This window comes from Corylus avellana, chromosome 2 (assembly GCF_965113065.1).
Source record: "Corylus avellana chromosome 2, dhCorAvel1.hap1.2, whole genome shotgun sequence".
In the NCBI taxonomy this organism is placed as follows: Eukaryota; Viridiplantae; Streptophyta; class Magnoliopsida; order Fagales; family Betulaceae; genus Corylus; species Corylus avellana.
This window is the reverse complement of record NC_142491.1, coordinates 3,689,850-3,709,765: the sequence shown is the minus strand read 5'-3', so window position 1 is coordinate 3,709,765 and position 19,916 is coordinate 3,689,850. Positions and strand designations below refer to the sequence as shown.

The 19,916-nt window shown below is 36.9% G+C and overlaps 2 protein-coding genes across 3 annotated transcripts; one reads left to right on the top strand and one right to left on the bottom strand.

The window, feature by feature from the left end:
- The first annotated feature begins 461 nt into the window (after positions 1 to 461).
- LOC132165919 (embryonic stem cell-specific 5-hydroxymethylcytosine-binding protein) lies at positions 462 to 15,172 on the top strand. Of its 2 annotated transcripts, none has more exons than XM_059576635.2 (8): positions 462 to 652; positions 947 to 1,103; positions 2,736 to 2,821; positions 11,799 to 11,911; positions 12,161 to 12,226; positions 13,220 to 13,329; positions 13,444 to 13,509; positions 14,462 to 15,172. In XM_059576635.2, exons 1-8 carry the CDS (start codon positions 558 to 560, stop codon positions 14,861 to 14,863), a joined length of 1,095 nt encoding a protein of 364 aa, XP_059432618.2. In that variant the 5' UTR covers positions 462 to 557; the 3' UTR covers positions 14,864 to 15,172. The 2 variants fall into 2 exon arrangements, with proteins under 2 accessions (XP_059432618.2, XP_059432624.2); XM_059576641.2 differs by having other exon boundaries at positions 625 to 685.
- Positions 15,173 to 18,326: 3,154 nt separating this feature from the next.
- On the bottom strand, positions 18,327 to 19,916 carry LOC132167381 (dCTP pyrophosphatase-like protein). Its single transcript, XM_059578337.2, has 2 exons — positions 19,643 to 19,916; positions 18,327 to 18,632 (listed from the first exon to the last, which is right to left on the bottom strand). Exons 1-2 carry the CDS (start codon positions 19,763 to 19,765, stop codon positions 18,372 to 18,374), a joined length of 384 nt encoding a protein of 127 aa, XP_059434320.1. The 5' UTR covers positions 19,766 to 19,916; the 3' UTR covers positions 18,327 to 18,371.

The following is a 19,916-nucleotide window of genomic DNA, read 5'->3' as shown; positions in this document are numbered from 1 at the left end:
ACCCCCATGAAGCCTTGGGGGTGGCCGAAGCAATCTCGGCCACCCCCATCCGGCCAGATGGGCCACCCCCTATGGCCAAAGGCCACCCCCTAATTTATTTTATTTTATTTTATTATTATTATTTTTTAAATACATTTTTTTTAATTTTAAAAAAATTAAATATGTGCCACGTGTCATCATCTGATTGGTCCACATGTCAGTCATAACGGTCAATTAATGGTCAACTAACGGATGGACTAACTTGGTCCTTTATCAAAACCCTAGGGGGTCCTATGATAAAAATGAAACCTCAGGAGGTAAAAATAAAGTTACCAAACTCCAGGGGTATTTGGTATTTAACGATTTTTTTTTTTTTTTTTTTGTGGGGTAGCGTGTCCAGAATTTATGCAATCTGAACAATCTGAAGACAGTTGCAATCCAACGGTGCACAAGTGTTTGTCTACAACATTTGGTGTGAACAATTAAGCCCGAACTCCCACACTCCTTTCCCGCTCTTATTTAGCCGGCGAAATCAGATTCATAGCACACAATGTCACAATCGAACCGAAGCGAAAGAGATGTGTGGGAGGGCTCGTTGCACGCTCAGAGCTGAGGACATTCCTAGGGCTTGCCACCGTAACAATGGCCCCGTCCGTGTTGTTCACACGGACCGGTAAACCCCACCTCTCTATCTCTCTCTCCATCGGTTCACATTTTCTTTTTTGATCGCATGATCGCAAAAAAAAAAAAAAAAAAAAAAAAAATTGCAATCACCTGAAGTGAGACTAAACTGTTCTTTAGGAACCGTTTTAACTGTATGTTTTTTGAATTTTTGAAATATCGGTTCTGAATTTGTGGAAATTTACTCTATTTTCTTGCATTTTCTTACGCAACCAAATAACTATTTGGCTTTGTTGTTTATTTAACTGCTTGTTCATGTTGATTGAAATTTAAGTTGGATACTTAGGTACCGTCCATCGCACAATGTTTCACCGGGACATAATCTGCCGGTTGTTTGTAGAGAAGACGGATCTGATGGTGATGGCGTTGCTCTTCATTGCATGAAATGGGGACTGATTCCCAGTTTCACGAAGAAAACCGAGAGGCCGGATCACTACAAGATGGTAATTATACTAGAGCTTTTTATGGAAGTTGAATTTGCCAAAAAAAAAAAAAAAGGACTTTATTTCGCTATATACTACTTGTTGCTTTACACATATTTACCGTATTAATGAGGCATGTTTATGCCTCTTAGATTTGGTGCTGGACCGTCAAGAAATTTCTGTAATTGTGTTACAAAAGATGTTACAAAAGATGAACCGCTTTATAAGTGAATTTGAAACTTACCCCTAGTTCTTTTTATAGACCGCAGTTGGTAAATTTTGCACATGCATTCAAAATCGTTAACGGGAATCACATGCAATCTTAAGTAGAAAGTTGTCTATTTGTGACAAAATAGTGGGCATTATAAGATGCTACTTCGTGGGGTTAGTCATCCCCTTTTAGGGTTACTTGAAGTTTGAAATTTTCTTGGCAAGGTGTAAGGTCCTTTTGGATGTTGTAGGTGAACCTTGGCGGTATTGTTGTTATGAAGAGTCTGGCATGATTGGCAGAACTCCAATGAACTTCAAAATGATTAGGGTTTTACAAGATTTTCCTTATGCACCTTATATAATATACGTTTAAGGGATGAGAATAGGTTGAATAAGAAATTGATGCATTGTTGAGGAGCTAGAAGTTGCACTTTTAGATGGAAAATAAGGGAGAAAGTCATCCAAGATAGTTGATATATGCGATTTAAGATGAATGATTGCTAGCATGCTCATAAAAGCTTATGCTCCTAAAAATACAAGAGGAAGATAAAGTTATGAGATAAATAAGATTGAGTTGAGGCATAAGAGAGACATTAGAGCCTCTGCTGTATATAGATTTGACCCGTGGATGCCTTTACCTCATTCTTCACGGTTTTGTATTTAGCGAGACTGAGACGGGAAGGAGAGGACAAGCATTTCAACATAAATTTGATCTTTCCATGTAAGTTAGTGTAACATCTCACACTTGTTACTTATCGGGGCAAATTCTAACTGTTATCTTCATTTGTAGTCCTTGTACTTCTCGAAATAAAATGTGCTTGGTTTGGATTAATTTAATTTTTTATGGATGTGCCGTTGCTCACTTGTTCATTTCCTTGGACTTGATTTTGTTTGAGTCAACTACACTGTCCCAGCTACAATTTCATCATGTTACTTCTTGGAGCTGCAAGATAACATTTCATGAAATAAGTTTAACCTGTCTTCTTGTGATCAATTTAGCTATGAGACTGAAATGTCACCTTTGAAGCCTGCCAGTTATCTCATCATTGCTCTGGAAATTATGTAGGTATTTTGTTTTTATAATACTCCACCTCTTTAATCAAACTTCCTCACATGTTCTTGAATATGTAATTTGTTCCCACGTGTGTGTTTTAACATTAATTCCAGGGGTCAAGATTGACTGAGCCCATGAACTTTTGATTGATGTTTATTGCTTTTAGTTGTATCACTTGAGCTCAAATGAGGACAAATAATGGTTGTAAATCATATTATCTACTTGGTAATGTTATTTATGTGGTAAATATTTATTCTCATATAACTTACATGGTAGATATGCATCCCTTTAAATTTTTTATTTAAAATTGGTTGTACGTTGAGTTGACTTAAACATCTTAGTACTTCTGTTCAAAGCATTCTTATAATTTTGTGCTTTTTGCATTGCAGTTTAATGCCCGATCTGAGTCCATATGTGAAAAGGCTTCTTTCCGTCGTTTAGTCCCTAAAAGTCGGTGCCTTGTGGCAGTAGAAGGGTATACTCTTTTCTCAAAATATAGCACCTGTTTCTTTATTATTGTAATCTAGGAATAATTTTCTGGCAATATATTTACATGTCATGTTTTGATTATTTACAATTAATATTTAAAACTAGGAGTTGTAAATGAGAAACAGTTATGTATTTTAGTTGGAAAAAAAGTGTGGTTTATTGAGGAGTATCCTATCAATTCTAAGTTTCTAACACTCTAACCTAGCATTGGTTGGGAACTTGGCTTGAAAACTTTGCTTTGGTTTGAGGGGCTAACAAGCCTTAGGACACCCGCTGTGTTACTGTCTGTCCTAGGTATTACAATTAACTAAAGCAATGGCTGGATTATCTTCCTTTATGGAAATTTAATGTGCTCACTAATATAAATTTTCCATCATAAGAATATTTTTATCCTTAGTTCAAAAAGTGTTGTATGTTTGGATTGTCTCACAACATTTCCCCCCCTTGATCACATATTAGTTTGCTTGAGCTTCTATTGACTTAATTTGATTTTCCTTGTGATTAATTCATTTTCTCATATTCTTCAAACTCATTTATTTTAATTTCTTTGTAGGAGTCATTTTATTCCTAATTGTGATTCCAGTGTTGTTTGGTGTCAAAAGGTGGTTGAGAAAGCCCACCTCCTGCTGATTTGCTTGAACTAAAATAGGTGAAGAGTCTTAAATTGGAAACTGATTGCTAGAATTTGGATATGGTCTTAAAAATCTTTAAAGAATAATTAAATTCATAGATATGCCATAAATTAATTGAAATTTCATGTTCAAGGCTAAAAGTTGGCTTAGTCCTTAACCGGTTTAATTTACCAAATTATTTATAATCACGTAGTATTCAAGGAAAGACTAAAAATTGCTTGTGAAAATTCTAGAGATATTACCCTTGGATATAATTTCCTTACCAGTATCAATCCATAATTTAGAAGAAAAAAGGGATCGTGAAACTATCTAATCAGTAAAACATGTTGTCATCCATATATTGTTCAGTTAACTTGTCTCAGCTTAATGATTGATGCATGGATGATTCACCACAATGTGATTCTTATTTGGCTATAGAAATTGAGAGAAGCCATAATTTGTTTCCATATCCCTATGTATCTATTTGATTCTTTCCATATATAAATAATTTTGAATGGGTTTTGTTACTTTATAGTTACTCTTGGGCCAGTTATTGTAATAGTTCTCACCGAGATTTGTTTTGACCTCTTCTATGGTCTTTTTCCCGGGTCAGTTTTTGCTCCGTTTCCTGGTTCGAATTTGGATCTTGAACCTGTTTCGGAACCCGGATCAGTTATGGGCTCAGATCATGTATCTGGTCAAGTTTTGGACCCTGATCCGCCTCTTGTGTCGAATTTGGAGCCTCCGAAGGCCAAAAGGACTGACCGGGTGCTTTTTTCTTCTTTTGCCTCGGCTCTTCCTCCTTCTACGCCTTCCTCAAGGCCGGTTTTTGTGAAGTCGGATAAATCTGCTGTAAATTCTAGACCTACAGTTCACAAGCAGGCTTGTGTTGTTCCAGTCGCGTCCGGTGATATCGGAGGGAGGCTCCGGTCTCCGATGCAAAAGCAGATTCTGAAATACTACCGGAGAGCTAGGGAAGCAAGAGGCAAACCGGTGATAGATTCCTTAATTCTGGAGGCGGTGGAGGCTCTCAGTGACTGTCCGGTGCAGTTTCAATTCTTTGTTGGGCTTGTTAATCAGTTACCATCGGAGGCTGCTAAGAGCATAGTGTATTCGAAGGTTGAATCGGTGTCTTCTCTTGGGGCTGTTCCTGCTTCGAAGCCTAGCCTTTTACAGCGGGGTTTTCTTAATTCAAGTTCGTAGCCTAGCTTGTCTAAGGTGCCGCTTGATTTGCCGAAACCCCAAAACTGCCCAGTAGGATATGGTTAGTTTTGGGGAGATTGTTGTGTGGGATAAGGGTGGGGAGCTTTGGGGTGGTGGGGATGTTGGAGAAGGTGATTTTCCTGTCCCTCTGGATGTATACCATCCATCTTAGGAGATGGAAGAGTGGGATTATTTTCCCGACCCCCTCGACTGGGATTATGACGAAGAGGAGGATCCGGCCTTGGTGCTGTTGGATGCCATTGAAGAGGATTTTCATAAGGAAGTAAAAGTCGCTCGGGCGAAGTATAAAGGCCCTAGGTTTCTGCTCAACTTGAAGAGCTTAGTTTACTATGGCGATGATATTACTTCCAATCGGCGAGGGAAAGGCAAGGTGCAAGGGCGGCAACGCTAAGCCTCCTTTTGGGTATTGGGTGGGAGGGCTATTGTCTTAGGGTTTATGGTGTCGTGAGGGATTTTTGTTGGGTTTTCTTTCTCTGTTGGGTCTCGGGTGGGAGGGCTTTCTTTCTTCTTTAGTTTTTCTGTCTTTCTTATTCTCTTCTCCCTTTTCTTCACCTTTTAAGACGTTCTCTTGTATACTTATTGTGTATTAGGGTTGCGCCCCTCTGCGCTTTTGATATATCAAACATTACTTATCACAAAAAAAAAAGTATTCATTTTCTTATTTTCTTTTATTCTCATATGCTTGGAATCTAACTTGTCATGGAATTGGTTATATAAGTAAATAAAATTATGCACTAATTAATGATTTCTTGATAATGCTTCATCCTCCAAAATCTAGCAAAACTTATTAGGAGTTATTTATAAATTCCATTCCTTATTTGTGGTTTGTTGGGATTCTTTTTTTAATTTTTAATTTTTTTATAATTCATATAAAAAATGTCGCGAGCAATAATTTGAAGATGCCAACATATAATCCTTGAGCAGCATTAAGTTGACTCCAAACAGTTTGGGTATGTTTAGATAAGGCCAATTTTTAATGGTACCTTGTATAACCATGTTGCAAATAGTTCTCACAGAGATTTTTAATGATACCTTAAACTAACGACATGTTTCTTTAAAGCTCCCAATAATCAAACAAGCAGCCGCTAATCAGTTGGTGGCATGAAAAAATGCCCATAGAAGTGACTTAAAGATGCAAATGAAATGAAACCATGGCTTTTGACATGGTCACTAGATTTAAACCGTCAATTGTCGTTATCACTTTCCATCTCAATTTGCTATTCCATCGATAGATTCTCTATGGTGTCTACTATGGACACAAGTAATCTCGATTTTGTTTGAGATCAAGTAATGATAGGCTTGGCAATCAAGTGAATTTTATTCTTCTTTTTTCAGATAACTAGGAGAAACCCCATATAGGTAGCCAACCACACAAGGATTATACTGTCCTAGCATAGGGTAAACCTCAAGCACTTGACCTGTCCATAAGTACTAGGTTAGTCAAGGGATTTGAACCTCAGCCAACAATGGAGGGAGTATACCCACCTTTTAAGTGAATTTTAGTCTTCAATATCAATGGTGCTTTATCAACACATGATTTCTTTTTTTTTTTTTTATAAGCAATGTTGTATATACCAAAAGCGCATAAGGGTGCAACCCTAGTACACAGAGAGAATACAAGAGAACGCCTAGTAAGAAAGAGAAAAGAAAACAAGGAAATCTTTCTTTTTTGGATAAATAATAAGTGATTCATTGAAAAGTGCAGATGGGCGCAACCCTAGTACACAAGAAGTATATAAAGAAAGGCCCCACTAAAGGCAGAAAGAAGAACATAAAGATAAAAATTGAGACACAGTAGAAAATTGAGGCACACTAAAAGCATCAGCCCAATGGAACAGAGTTTGAATAAACAACTTTTTAGGCTCTTCCATTGACCTTTCTTGATCTTCAAAACATCTTCCATTCTGCTCTCGCCAAATAATCCGCATGATGCACAGTGGTGCAATTCACCATACCTCCTTAGCTGAAATACTGCCTCGCTGACCGCGCCAACAGGCTAACAAATCTACCACTCCTCTAGTCATGACCCAAGTAACAGCAAAAAGAGAGAAAACTATACTCCATAAAGCTCGGGCCACTTCACAGTGAAAGAGAAGATGGTTTATAGACTCGCTACTGTGCTTGCACATACAACATCATCCCACCACAATGATACCTCTTTTACGCAAATTATCCAAGGTCAAAATTTTTCCAAGAGTCGCTGTCCACACAAATAAACTAACTCTCAATGGAACTTTTACTTTTCATATACTCCTCCACGGGAAAGAGGATGTCCCTAAGGAAGAAAGCTTACCAAAAAAAGACTTGACCTCAAAGATATGTCGTTTAGAAGGAGTCCACCGCATGCAATCCGACACCCCCATGTGATTACGGAAAGCATATAACTTCCCAAAAAAAGCCATCACCACCTCTACCTCCCAATCCTGTACCGCCTGTGAAAAAGGAACATTCCACTGTATAACACCATTGACCAGCTGCATATGATCCTTAACCCATGCCTCCGTATTACTTGCAATTCGAAATAATGTAGGAAATGCTTCCTTTAAGGACTAATCCCCGCACCAAATATCGTGCCAAAATCTAATGTGGGAGTCATCTCCTACTCCAAAGGTAATAAATTTCGAGAAAACTTCCCACCCTCTCCGAATATGTTTCCACACCCCAACTCCATAAGGGCCCTCCACCACCTTGGTACACCATCCACCTTTCATACACCCATACTTAACTTCTACTACCAACCTCCAATACGCTTCCCTTTCCGTTGCATATCGCTATAACCATTTACCCATTAAAGTGAGATTGAAAGTGCGCAAGTTTCGAATTCCTAAACCACCATCTTGCATGGGAGAACAAATTTGAGCCCATTTCACTAGATGGAACTTGGCTCCTCATTTAGACCACCTCATAGGAAATCTCTTTGTAGCTTCTCCAATCTATTCGCCACACTCATAGGAATAGGAAATAAAGACAAGAAATACGTAGGGAGGTTGGATAAAGTACTTTTGATAAGTGTAAACCTCCTACCCTTTGATAGATACATTTTCTTCCAACCTGCCAATTTCCTTCCCATCTTCTCAATAATAACATTCCAAATGGTGGTAGACCTATAAGATGCCGCCAGAGGAAGACCCAAATATTTCATAGGTATTCTTGCCACCCTACACCCAAAAATGTTTGCCAGCTGATCAATATCCTCTACCTCACCAATTGGAACAATCTCAGACTTTGACAAGTTGATTTTCAGCCCCGAGACCGCTTCAAAACATAGAAAAAGACACCGCAGATTTCTGAGATGTTCCTCATCGGCCCCACAAAGAATCAATGTGTCATCAATAAACAGCAAATGTGAGACACTGAGACCAGGATTGTTCCTTGATCCCACTGAAAAACTAGCCACAAGACCACTAGCTTCAGTAGCCTCCATCATTCTACTTAACGCCTCCATGACAATAACAAACAGAAAAGGAGATAGTGGATCCCCTTGTCTTATACCCCGGGAGCTACTAAAAAAACCTGAGGGTTCTCCATTAATCAAAACTAAATATCGAACTGTGGAAATACATAACGCTATCCAATTCCTCAATTTCTTCCCAAACCCACTTCGTTGCAATATGAATAGCAAAAACTCCCAATTCACGTGATCATACGCCTTCTTTAAGTCCAATTTACATAACAAACTGGGTTCACCAGATCTAAGCCGGCTATCAATACATTCATTAGCTATCAGAACCGAATCTAGAATCTGATACTCCTTGATATATGCATTTTGAGACTTCGATATTGTCTTCTCTAACACATTTTTCAGTCAATTCGCTAGCACTTTTAATTATTAGCTTTCTAAAAGAAAACAAGGAAATCTAAAAAGCTAATAATTAAAAGAGCCAAATAAGCAGCTATCCAAGTAAAGAGGGAAAAAAAAAAAAAGCCGGACTTGATCTCCTCTAAGGTCCTCTCTAGATTCTCGAAGCTCCTATCATTTTTTTCCCTCCATAGACACCACATAATGCAAAGGGGCACCATCTTCCAAACGACCGCACTCCGCGAGTTACCCCCTGACCACCAACATATGAACAAATCCTCTACACTATTAGGAATAACCCAAGAAAGTCCAAAGTGACTAAAGATAGCGTTCCATAAGGAACATGAGACCTCACAATGGAGAAGGAGATGATTGACAGATTCTCCATTCAACTTGCATAGACAACACCGATTGACCACGATAAGTTGTCTTTTCCTGAGATTATCCATAGTAAGAATATTCTTCAAAGCCGCTGACCAAGCAAAGAAAGCCACTTTTGAGGGAGCCTTGGTTCGCCAAATACTCTCCCAAAGAAAAGAGGGATTGTCTTTGTGTGCTAGGATCTTGTAAAAAGATCTAACCTTAAAAATCCCTTTGCGAAACAGAATCCACCAAAGCTTGTCTTTGTGTGCTAGGATCTTATAATTAATAGGGGAAACTTTACAAAGGTCCCTTGAATGCCCACGTGTTTTGAGAAGACCTCCCTAAAGATCAAAAACTTTCAATTTCACCGCTAACTTCTAATTTGATGCAATCTACCCCACTCCGATAGGATTTGGCGTTAAACAAATGTTAAAAGGGATGAAATGACTTTCAAAATTAAAAATTTTAATTTTTGTTTTTTAAAAGTTGGAGCTTATTTTGGTATTTTTCATAGCCTCCATTTGGATTTAATGCCAAATCCTAACGGAGGAGGGTAGATTGCATTAATTTAAAAGTTGAAGGGTGAAATTGAGTGTTTTTGAACTTTGGGGAAGTCTTCTCCAATCGTGTGGAAGTTCCGAGGGCTTTGTAAAGTTTCCCTTAATTAATAACATCCAGCATTTGAAATTGTTTGGGGTGCTTTATTGGCACATTTTTAGCACATTGCAACATTTCACATAAGGTCTTGCTTGACATTACCTTGTCAACATCTGTACTGATGCCTTATTAGCAATGATTTTATTGGAGTGATCAGTCTCCATTGGTGTTCTTTGTAGTTTTGGGTCTTGGCCTACATTAGTCGTTGCAATAGACAAAGAAGCAAAGTAACCAAATTAAACTTCCGGATACATTAGGAACTCACCTAGCTGTGCCATTTTAACAGAAGGCATGTTAGACCTTGTTGAATTTCCAACTTGAATTTGACTAATTGAATGTTTAACCAATACAGTGTCCCATAACTTCTTATCTAAATCATTGCTTCAAAACCAGTTTGTGCAGATATTTACTGGCACCAACCATATATTCTGGAAGGTGATAATGCAAACAAAATGTGTATCTTTCATTGCCATGTGACTCTGAATAGTTCTTCTAAAGTTATATATATGATGTTTGGTATCAAAGACTTAGGGTTTAGATCCTTTGTCTAATCGATTTGTTTGTAGTTTTGTGTTTTCTTCCTTTGTTTAAACTTTTACAACTTGGTTTTGGTGAGTGACCTCTGGTGGCAGCATCACCTATATGGGACTCCAGTGTAAAAAAAAAAACACCTATCTTTTTCAGGTCCCCAACACCCAAACCACAGTTTCACGGTAGTTGGCTATCGTTAAGTGGTTCTCTACGTTGTTGCTTGTTGGGGGCCTTAGTGGGTGCTTTCATGGCTGTCTCCGGCAGTTGCTGATTGTTTGTGGTGACATCAGCCAGTTTCCGGCAAACTTCCAGCAAAATCTGGCAACCTTTGGTTGTTTTAGTTCTTTTCGGCAGCTGTTGTGGTCTTTTTTGGCGGATTTTGAGTTCTCTGGCAACTTGTGTGGTGTTCTAAGGTGTTGCCGGTGGGTTGTGCTTGTTTCCGGCGATTTCTGGTTGTCGCCAGCACGTTTCTGGCATGTGGTTGGAGAAGATGGTCTCTTTTTGGCTGCTATTCCTTTTTGAGAATAAGGATATCCTTATTGTGGATAAGGATTACTTAATTGCATTGCTTCTACTCTGGTTTAGTTCACAGCGGGTTCATTTTGTTCTTTTCGGTTCAGACTATTTCTCAACGTTTTAAGATCGGCTCAACCCAATTCATCATATTTCACATCCGGTTTAGTGTTTTTTTTTTTTTTTTACTTACAGTGCATTTCTTGACCAGTTCGATGAGTTTTATAGTTGGTTCAGTGGTGTTTGATCCGGTTTAGTGTAGTTTCAAACATGTTCAACAACTTTCTCGTTCAATTGAATTATTTTTTTGCTTAAACTTATAGGAAGAGATGAATTTAATTATTTAATTTATATTATAATACTCCTCCTCACGTTTGGGCTCAAACTCTCTTTTAATAGGTGATGCCCAACATGTGAAATATTTAATTGAATTAGGGGGTGAATTGATGGAGTTAGGGTTCGAACTCAAGACCTCTAGTTTTAATACCATGTTACATCAACACTTGTCTTAAAAGCTTAAGTTTATAGGAAGAGATGAATTTGAGGTTGGGAATGAGATGCAAGCAATCATCATGGCAGTAGGAATTTTTAATGGCACAATCTAGGGGCCCATGAAAGCTTAGGCTTTTGGGTTAGAAGTGGTGTCCTAATTGTATATTAACTTACTCTTGTTTAACTTCCTATGTGTTTCTCTCCCTAACAATTGGTATCAGATTTATGGTTAGCTTCTACTGCTACTGATCTAAGTGTCTTGGTTTGATGCGTCTAGTTTGACTCCGGTAAAAAGAGTGTTTTGACACTTATGCGAGAGGGAGTTGGGTCAATGTGGAAAGAGACTCACAAGTGAGGGAGAGATTTGTTGTGTATGTACTTGTGAGGTTTGTGTTCCACATAGAGAAAATATAAAGAAAAAGAGTATTTAATATACCAAAATATTCTTATCAACAACAAGATGTCACTTATCAAAAAAACAAATCCTCAAACCTATTGACTCACAAACCCTAATAACTATTCTAACACTCCCCCTCAAAGTGGAGCATATATATTATATAAGTTCAGCTTGGAAGAAACAAGCAAACGAAATACACTTAGAAAAACACACTCTAACAATGTTCAAAAATCTTTTAATTTCGTTGAAAGGGTTTCCTGATATGATAAGGTGATCTTGCTAGAAATGCTCTGCTTTTGCTTCTGTTTTCTGCAAATTTATCCATACATTGCTTCGGAGGTTCCACAATATAACTTGACTTTGATTCTTTCTCCAGATTCTATGAGTGGAAAAAAGATGGGCCAAGAAAGCAGCCATACTACATCCATTTTGAAGATGGCCGGCCTCTTGTGTTTGCTGCTCTTTATGATTCATGGCAAAATTCAGAAGGTTAACCACTTTTTTTTTTTTCTTTCACATCTTTGAGATGCATTTAATGGAAGACTATTAAATTAATATTTTTATTTGTGCTTAGCTCTATTAACGGATATATTATTTGTGTAGATTGAAATTTCAGTGAATAAAATATGTCTATTATGCTGTCCATTGTTGTTGTCACTCTTCTAATTGTCAAGTCTACCATTTGGTACCAATTACTGGCATTCGTTTGGATAATAATCTTTATTTTTTTCCCCGCAGGCGAGATAATCTACTCCTTTACTATTCTTACTACTTCTTCGTCTTCAGCTTTACAATGGCTGCATGGTGAGTCATTCTTGTTTCAATTGACTCATCTTGAATATTCTAATTCTATTGTATGTGTGGATACTTCAATTATGAACAAGCTAAACAAAAAAAAGGGGTTAATTTTCCTGTTTGTTATTTTAGTAGTTTTTGAATATGCACCTCTGTAGTACAGTTTTTTTTTTTTATAATAAGTGTGAAATAGTTGACAAGGAAGAAAAGAGAACTCAGTGTTGGTTCCTTTCTGCGTTTCCTAATGTAATGTAGGAAAAGGTGTTTAGAAGTTGTGTAAACCCTAAAAATTATATTTCTTAGATGAACAATTAAGTTTTAAGTTGTAGTCCGGTGCATTGCTCTCATGCTTCTCCTTTCTTGCTATTTGGAGCATACTGTGTGGAGTTCGATTCCTATGTATTTTTGTATATGTTATTTTCCGGCTGCTTCTTTTGGGCGAGTTATATCTTATATAGAAAGGACAGTCAATGTCCTTGTAGTTCACCCCTTATGGATGTTACCTTTTGGTCTATGTGTGACAAGCACTGCTTAGAAAAAGGATCAGAAAAGGCAAACATCGCCAAAAGTGAAAGAAATTTTCAACTGGAGCTTTGTAACGGTAACTGTTAAGAATTACTAATTGAATTTATTATGTTTTCACAATTACACATGCAGAAGAGGAATGCCACATTTATATAAAGAAAAAACAGTAATTTTTCTGCTGTTGGGAGTTTTAACAGAATGAACAGTGAGTCATGTTGCAGGCCTGCTATTTGATTGCTCAATGCTGATGGTGATTGATTATTTCCTTTGTAATTTTGATAAATGGTGGCATTCAAGTTTATAGATTACAGTATCATTACAGTTTTAAGCTTGGTTATCTGCTTGTTCCCCATTCTATCTTGTAAGAGTTTGAAATGGGACTTTTTCTTTCCTGCTGCTAAATAATCTATGCACTATGCCAATCTTTGCCAAAGTTGAGCTGCTGTATACTAATTTTTGATTGATCTGTCATTATAGACAGGATGCCTGTTATTTTGGGTGATAAGGAATCAACTGATACATGGCTAAATGGTTCTTCATCTTCCAAGTTTGATAATGTGCTTAAGCCATATGAAGATCCAGATTTAGTAAGAGCTTTCTAAATATAAGAAGTAACAGCGTTTTTTATATTCAGATTGCTACTTTTAAGCATGCCTGGTACAAAATATTACAAACATAATTTCTTGTTTGCCTATCTCCAGGTGTGGTACCCAGTAACTCCTGCAATGGGTAAGTCGTCGTTTGATGGACCACAGTGCATTAAAGAGGTGAGGCTAGTCATCCTTTTCCTTAATGTGATGTATTTTGATCATTTGGAGATTAAATTATCAATATTAGAGGTCCGAAAATGACATTTAAAAGGGTTATTTCACTAAATATGTTCACAGTCCAGGGTACACAAATCATGAGAAGATTTGATAAGGTGTTTCATTCAGCAGCAACGATTTATATATTCTTATTCTAGTGGTACACAAGGAGAGTTTTTGCTATGTTTTCTCCTCTCCCTCTCTCTCTCCCTGTTTGGTCTTGCATAAACTTTTCTAGAGGGAAAGTCGAACCCTGATTGAATGACCAGGGTTAATAATAAGAGACCCAATTTTGACTGGGTGTCAATTTATTGGTAACGTTGGTGTCTGTTTTCTTTCTTTCTTTTTATTTAATTATCGACTAGTAAGCTATATAATTTTTTGTTTTTGGGTAAATCACACTTTATCACCCCAAACTAAGACTGCATTCTCAAATACTTAACCAAACTCCAAATCGCTGTAACTCTCCTCTTAAATTGAAGTTTCAATTTTATTTGCCCCTTTGTCAATTTAGGTGATAATTTGAATGGAAAGTACAAATTTGGGCATTTTAGTCATTTCATGTGACATAACGTTTTCCATCCGAATTAACTGTTGAACTTGATTGAGGGGGAAAAAAATGAAATCAAAACTTTGATTTAGCGGGCAAGTAGAGATTTGGAGTTTGGTAGTGTATTTGACACAGGTGGTGAAGTGTAATGTACCCCTTATTTCTTTTTTTATTTTTATTTTTTATTTATTTATATATTTTTTTCTTATCTGTCGCCATTTGACTTGGTTTTCTGAAAAAAACCATGAAACTTGTTTCATGTTAGATTTATTTTATTTTATTTTTTGTTTTGTTTGAATGCACTTGGTTCTTGATTTATGACCGAAGGGAGCCTCTAATTGTGGTTGTACCATCTTTGTACAGATACAACTGAAGGCTGAGGTGAACAATCCAATCTCCAAGTTTTTCTCAACGAAGAGAACTAAAAGAGAAGAAGAATCAAACTTAGAGGCGGAAAACTCTTGTGCGAAATCTTTCAAGACTGATCCATCAAAAAGCATGAAAAAAGAGCCTGATACTGAGGACAACACACCAATTTTATCCTTTACTGAAGGAGACCAAGACTCAAAATCTGCTATTATAGATTCTCAAGACAGTACAGCTAAGTGCCAAATGAAGTGGGACAATGGGGAGTTTCAAGCTGCTTCAGAGCCAATAACTGATGAAACTATCAAGCTGTGCTCAACTCCAGCAAGGAAGAAGAGGAACCTGAAGAGTGCTAGTGATAAACAACCCACCCTGTTTTCCTACTTTGGGAAAAACTAGTGGTTCCCTGTGCATATTCTGCAACATGTACATAGATATCATGGCTTTTGTTCTACTGTTGGAAGATAGAGATGATAATTTTGGTAAAAGCTGCTTACAATCTCTTCTGCAGGGAAAGGAAGTTATCAGTCTGTTAAATATTAAATTTTCAGTGGCCTTTTGAAATTACAGCTTTTTTTATAAAAATTGGATTCTTCAGTGCAAGTGTAATTGTATGGTAAGTGATGGAAAAGTCCATATTATCATCCAAGTGGACAAGCATGGATGTTTAATGTTTTATTTTTAGTTGAAAAAGGAGATAAATATTCGTATCCCATTATGATGCCCAAGTGACGGGAATTATATTTCTAAATGACCTAATCTTCCAAGTGATGTCCAATGGATATCCGGGTGATGTCCGGGTACCAGAACATTGTAGAACACTTCCATAAATACATCCAATGCTTTTTCAAGAGTAATGTGAAGAAAAAACAAGGAAGAAAACCAAGATACCACGGAAATTGTACCTCACATCTTGACGTGCATCCAATGGAGACAAAATCCTTCATCACGTCTTAACGGAAAATGAATCGCATCATGACGTGGAGAGTAAAACCAACTCAGCTTCGATATGAGTCTGTTCTAAAGAGGCATCCAACGAGGAACCAGGGAGTTCCTTCGTCAGTTGCGTCACATCCTCGTCTTGACGCCTATTTGACGAGAAAGCCGAGAGCTCTTCACTATGTCCCTTCATGAGCCCATCCTGACGTGCCATCTAACGCACAGGTTGAGAGCACTTCTCGAAGTCCCGTCACGAGCCTGTCCTGACGCCCCATCTGACAAGAAGGCAGGGAGCACTACCAAACATCCAATCTTCACCCCGACACTTGAGAAAAGAATGAAAAATTACAAACAAATGTTTTGATCTAAAATAAACCTAACAATCTCACCCTTTGGCCATTTAATGACAAAACTCAAAACACATTAAATCTCTATTTTGATAGATGGAAAGGAATGGATGAATGGGAAAGATTACAAACACATGTTTTGCTCATTGAATAAGGCCAAATGCAACCTAACACCCTACATTATGTATAAATTGCGCGGTTTAGCTAACTTAGAAGAAGATGCCTTCAGACTGGCTCATGATGGTTGCTTAGGACCTGATTCGAGTCATTTTTGAGGATATGGACCTGATGTGGCTGAAAGCCATGTGGGATGCAGGATGGACCATCTGTACAGAGATGATTGAGATTGTCATCATGTGAGCATTACTTAAGATTAGATGTTGATCTTATTATCTATTTGCAAGACAATTATCTTTTTGGTTGTAACCTATATTTTGATGATCGGTAATTGACTAGTACATTTGGAGATCTATTTATGTTATGATGCTTCATCTTTACTCTCGTGATTGTACTTGTGATGTTTATTTCTATTCCTGTAGTTAAAGTCTTCCGCTGTATTCTCTCGTTTAGGAGAAGTTAAGATTTCTGAGTCTTGTCCCGCGAGGGGTAAGATTGGGAGACGTACCATGGGGTCAATTACCAGTTAATTGATTTTCACGTGAAGCGTTACACACAAGCCCATGGGCTTGTTCCATACGGATAAGTAGTCGCGAGTGTCAAAAGCACAACGTCTCGGAATGATATGGTTGGTCGGTTGACATGATGGTTCCGATATCACATGTATCCCAGGGATCAAAGGCAGTCTCAGGAATGAATGGTCTGGGATAACAGGCTCCTGGAAAGGGCGCTAGTGTTACTTATCCTAGAAAGGAATCCATGAGCAAATACGATCAGGTTTGAATTCCCCGATCCTCGGGATACACAGTAATGGCAGAAACAGAAGACATGAATGTGATATCTTTTTGAATAAGGGTAATATTACGTCAAAGATTCAATCACATGAAGATCACTCTCAACATCAAATCCTTGATTCTCGGCTAAGATAACATATTTGGCCACAACAACCTAGCTTATAATTAAGCCCTTACATTAGGTATGGACGCTAGACTGAAAATATCGACTTTGAGGATACCCTTGAATCAAAGAAGCTAACTTAGGCGTCAGAGGAGGATCTACCAGAACATCCCTAGCAAGTTCTCTTGATTGTTTATTGTGTTGCAGACATACTGGGAAGCGTAAAGAGTTGGAGCGAAGAAGAGCTCATATACACGGTACTGGAAAATGCATCAACAAATATGAGGAGTTGCAACCCTATGGAGCGTTGTACATCTTCTCTCCAGAACCTTCGCCATTTATGGAATTAATAAGGTGTGAGAATAACAACACTTACTATGATATAATTATCCCATATCCATTTTCCGTTTTTACTCAAATTATTTGAACAATTGTGATTGAAAGTATGTTACATTGCTCTATTTTATCTTAACATTTAAATTTATAACACAAATGATTGTTGCATTAAGATTTTCATAAGAGGTGGGCTCTTGTACCAATAGAGTATGATTGAGATTGTATTTGAGAAATAAAGTTTTTAAGTAAAAAAAATAATTTTTGGTAAAAACTTCATTTTTAAGCTTTTGCCAAAAGTGTGTTTTGACAATTTTTAGAGTAAAAAAATGAAAGATAAATTTTTTTTACCAAATATGCTAACATTTATTTGAAACAGCTTTTTAAGTACTAAAAGTAATTTTTAAAATTTGAAACGCAATCTCAAACATGCACTTAGTGTAAAAACAACTGTGCAAAAATGACTCTTTGATCGATAAGATAACAGATATTAAATGTGTATAAATACTATGGCTTTCAAAGCTGGAAGGACGGGACAAGGATCCTCTCCAATTCATTTGAATTGGAGGGAATTTAATTAGTTATATTTACAAGGGTAAAATTGTCCTTTCACATTTTTTTGGACAATTTTGCTATTTAAATAAAACTAATTAGATCCCCTCCAATTCACTTGAACCGGAGAGGATCCAAATTCAGAAGGACACTACCTGATTTTGCAAATTAAATGTGATGCTATTTGGTCACTAAGATAAACACTGTATGGGAAAAGATATTCTCAATTTTAAATAAAATGGCAGTTAATTTTTTTTAAGAGAGATAAAATTGTCCAAACAACTAAAATGACTATTTTACCCCTCTTCAAAACACTATTTGGAGATTTTTTATTTAGAGAAAAGATTACATTTTTAAAAATTTATTCTCTCGCAGACACGAATAAAAACAAGGATATGGAAAAGTAAAGTAAAATTCAATTCAGTAAATAAAAAAAATAATAAAAAAAGAAGAAGAAATGCTTATGATATCACAGCCAAAACAGTAGCAAAATCTGTGAGAAATCAATGGGAAACAAGGCCACCGGCCCACACAAGTCTGCATGCAATGAAAACTGAAAAAACCTTCCACAAAAGGCCTATCCTAAGCCCCCTACAAACCTTAGTAAATACACATAAAAGTCAGTGCTCTTCGTTTCATTGGAATGGAATAATATCCAATTAATTATAGTAAAAATGTATTTAAACTAACTAAATATTATAAAATAAAAATTCTGTTCCAAATCAACCAGCCTGGGAGCTGTTAATGCTGGCTTGGCTTTGCTGATTTGAAACGGGGTATTTTATTGCGTTGAGTTGAACCTTTCTGAGAGCAGCTTTGCCAAGATCGATGCCGCAGATGTCAGAGAGCTGAACAAGATAGAGCAAAACGTCTGAAAGCTCTTCACCCAGGTGAACTTTCTCCTCTTCTTTCCAATCCGGCAGCCCCTTCGGAACCTCCCCTTTCCACTGGAATATCTCTGAGAGCTCCCCAACCTCACCCACCTGCCAAATCATTAAAACCCCACACCATAATTAGAGCCCCCGTCTCAAGAATAACTTTTGTTATTCCAACGTTGCGGCAAAAAAGCAAAAGGAAAAAAAGGAACATCTGTTCGCAAAGACGGTCAAGTTTGACTCCGGTTCAAAACTATTCGCCTTAACAAATATAATAATAAATAAATGCTATTTTATAGTTAAGGAGAAAAATGTAAAATCAGTTTTTATACAATTAGCTCTTTTAGGACAGAAATTTCTTCAAAACCGGTACGGAAGAAATATTCTCCAACTCATGTAAAATAGTGTCAAGTGTATATAAACGTTTAGAAGGTACATTAAATTCTTAACCTCATTAATAGCAGTTTACCAATTTAGATTAAATTTAATGTGGCTTAGCTTTTAAATATTTATAGACACTTGACACTATTTTACATAGGTTAAAAGATATTTTTTCCATACCAGTTTGGAAGAAATTTCTGTCCTTAACTTTATATAGTATTATAATAAACTCCGAATATTGTAAAAAAACAAAAAATTATTTCCTACACTCAAGTTACGTTACATAATTTGACTGCAAGAAATAAATTATATTTTTTTGGCATATAGCACGAATCTCGGAGTTTGTTCTATACCATAATGAGCTAATTATAAACCAAAGTAAACTATAAAAACTGATTTTATATATTTTTTTTAATTATATGATAGTCTTCTCTCTCTCTCTCTCTCTCTCTCTCTATATATATATATATAGTTAGTTGAAACATGAAATCATCATTACTTATCTGTCAATACCACTATAGTTTCATGAGTTGTATTTGTTTGGTCAAATCTTCAAAACCCCATAAAGAAGTGAAAGAAAAACAAAAACAAAAACAGAATTGATTTGATTTCTCTGTGATCGTACCAGTTTATGGATGACAGGAAAGAAAAGGTGTATGAACCAAATAGCCATAAGGAAGGGAAAATGATAAGCGAAACAAGAAGAGAAAGAGAGAGAGAGAGAATTGAAGGGATACCAGAGCCAAAAGGAGGTTTCTGGGGCTGTGAAACTGCTGCCAGTCCCTCTCCTTAGCAAAATCTGTCATCTTCTTCTTCAGCAGATCAAGAGTAACACTTTCACATTCTGAAGCACCAGTCATCTTTCTGTAATCTTTCCTCAAGATCAAACAAAATAAATTGAAGGAAAGAAAGAAAATGACAGCAGACGAGAGCAAAAGAAACACAAGGGCAAATTTCCAGAGAAGGGTCTTTGAGTATAAAAAGAGCAGCTTGAGTGTTGAGAGAGAGAGA

What these genes read in the sequence shown, in the direction of transcription:
- LOC132165919 (XM_059576635.2), top strand. Translation starts at nt 558, where the DNA reads ATGTGTGGGAGGGCTCGTTGCACGCTCAGAGCTGAGGACATTCCTAGG. An exon ending in CGTGTTGTTCACACGGACCG is followed by an intron (nt 653 to 946) that starts GTAAACCCCACC and finishes TTGGATACTTAG; the next exon opens with GTACCGTCCATCGCACAATG. An exon ending in GGCCGGATCACTACAAGATG is followed by an intron (nt 1,104 to 2,735) that starts GTAATTATACTA and finishes TTTGCATTGCAG; the next exon opens with TTTAATGCCCGATCTGAGTC.
- LOC132167381 (XM_059578337.2), bottom strand. Translation starts at nt 19,765, where the DNA reads ATGACTGGTGCTTCAGAATGTGAAAGTGTTACTCTTGATCTGCTGAAG. An exon ending in GAAACCTCCTTTTGGCTCTG is followed by an intron (nt 18,633 to 19,642) that starts GTATCCCTTCAA and finishes ATGATTTGGCAG; the next exon opens with GTGGGTGAGGTTGGGGAGCT.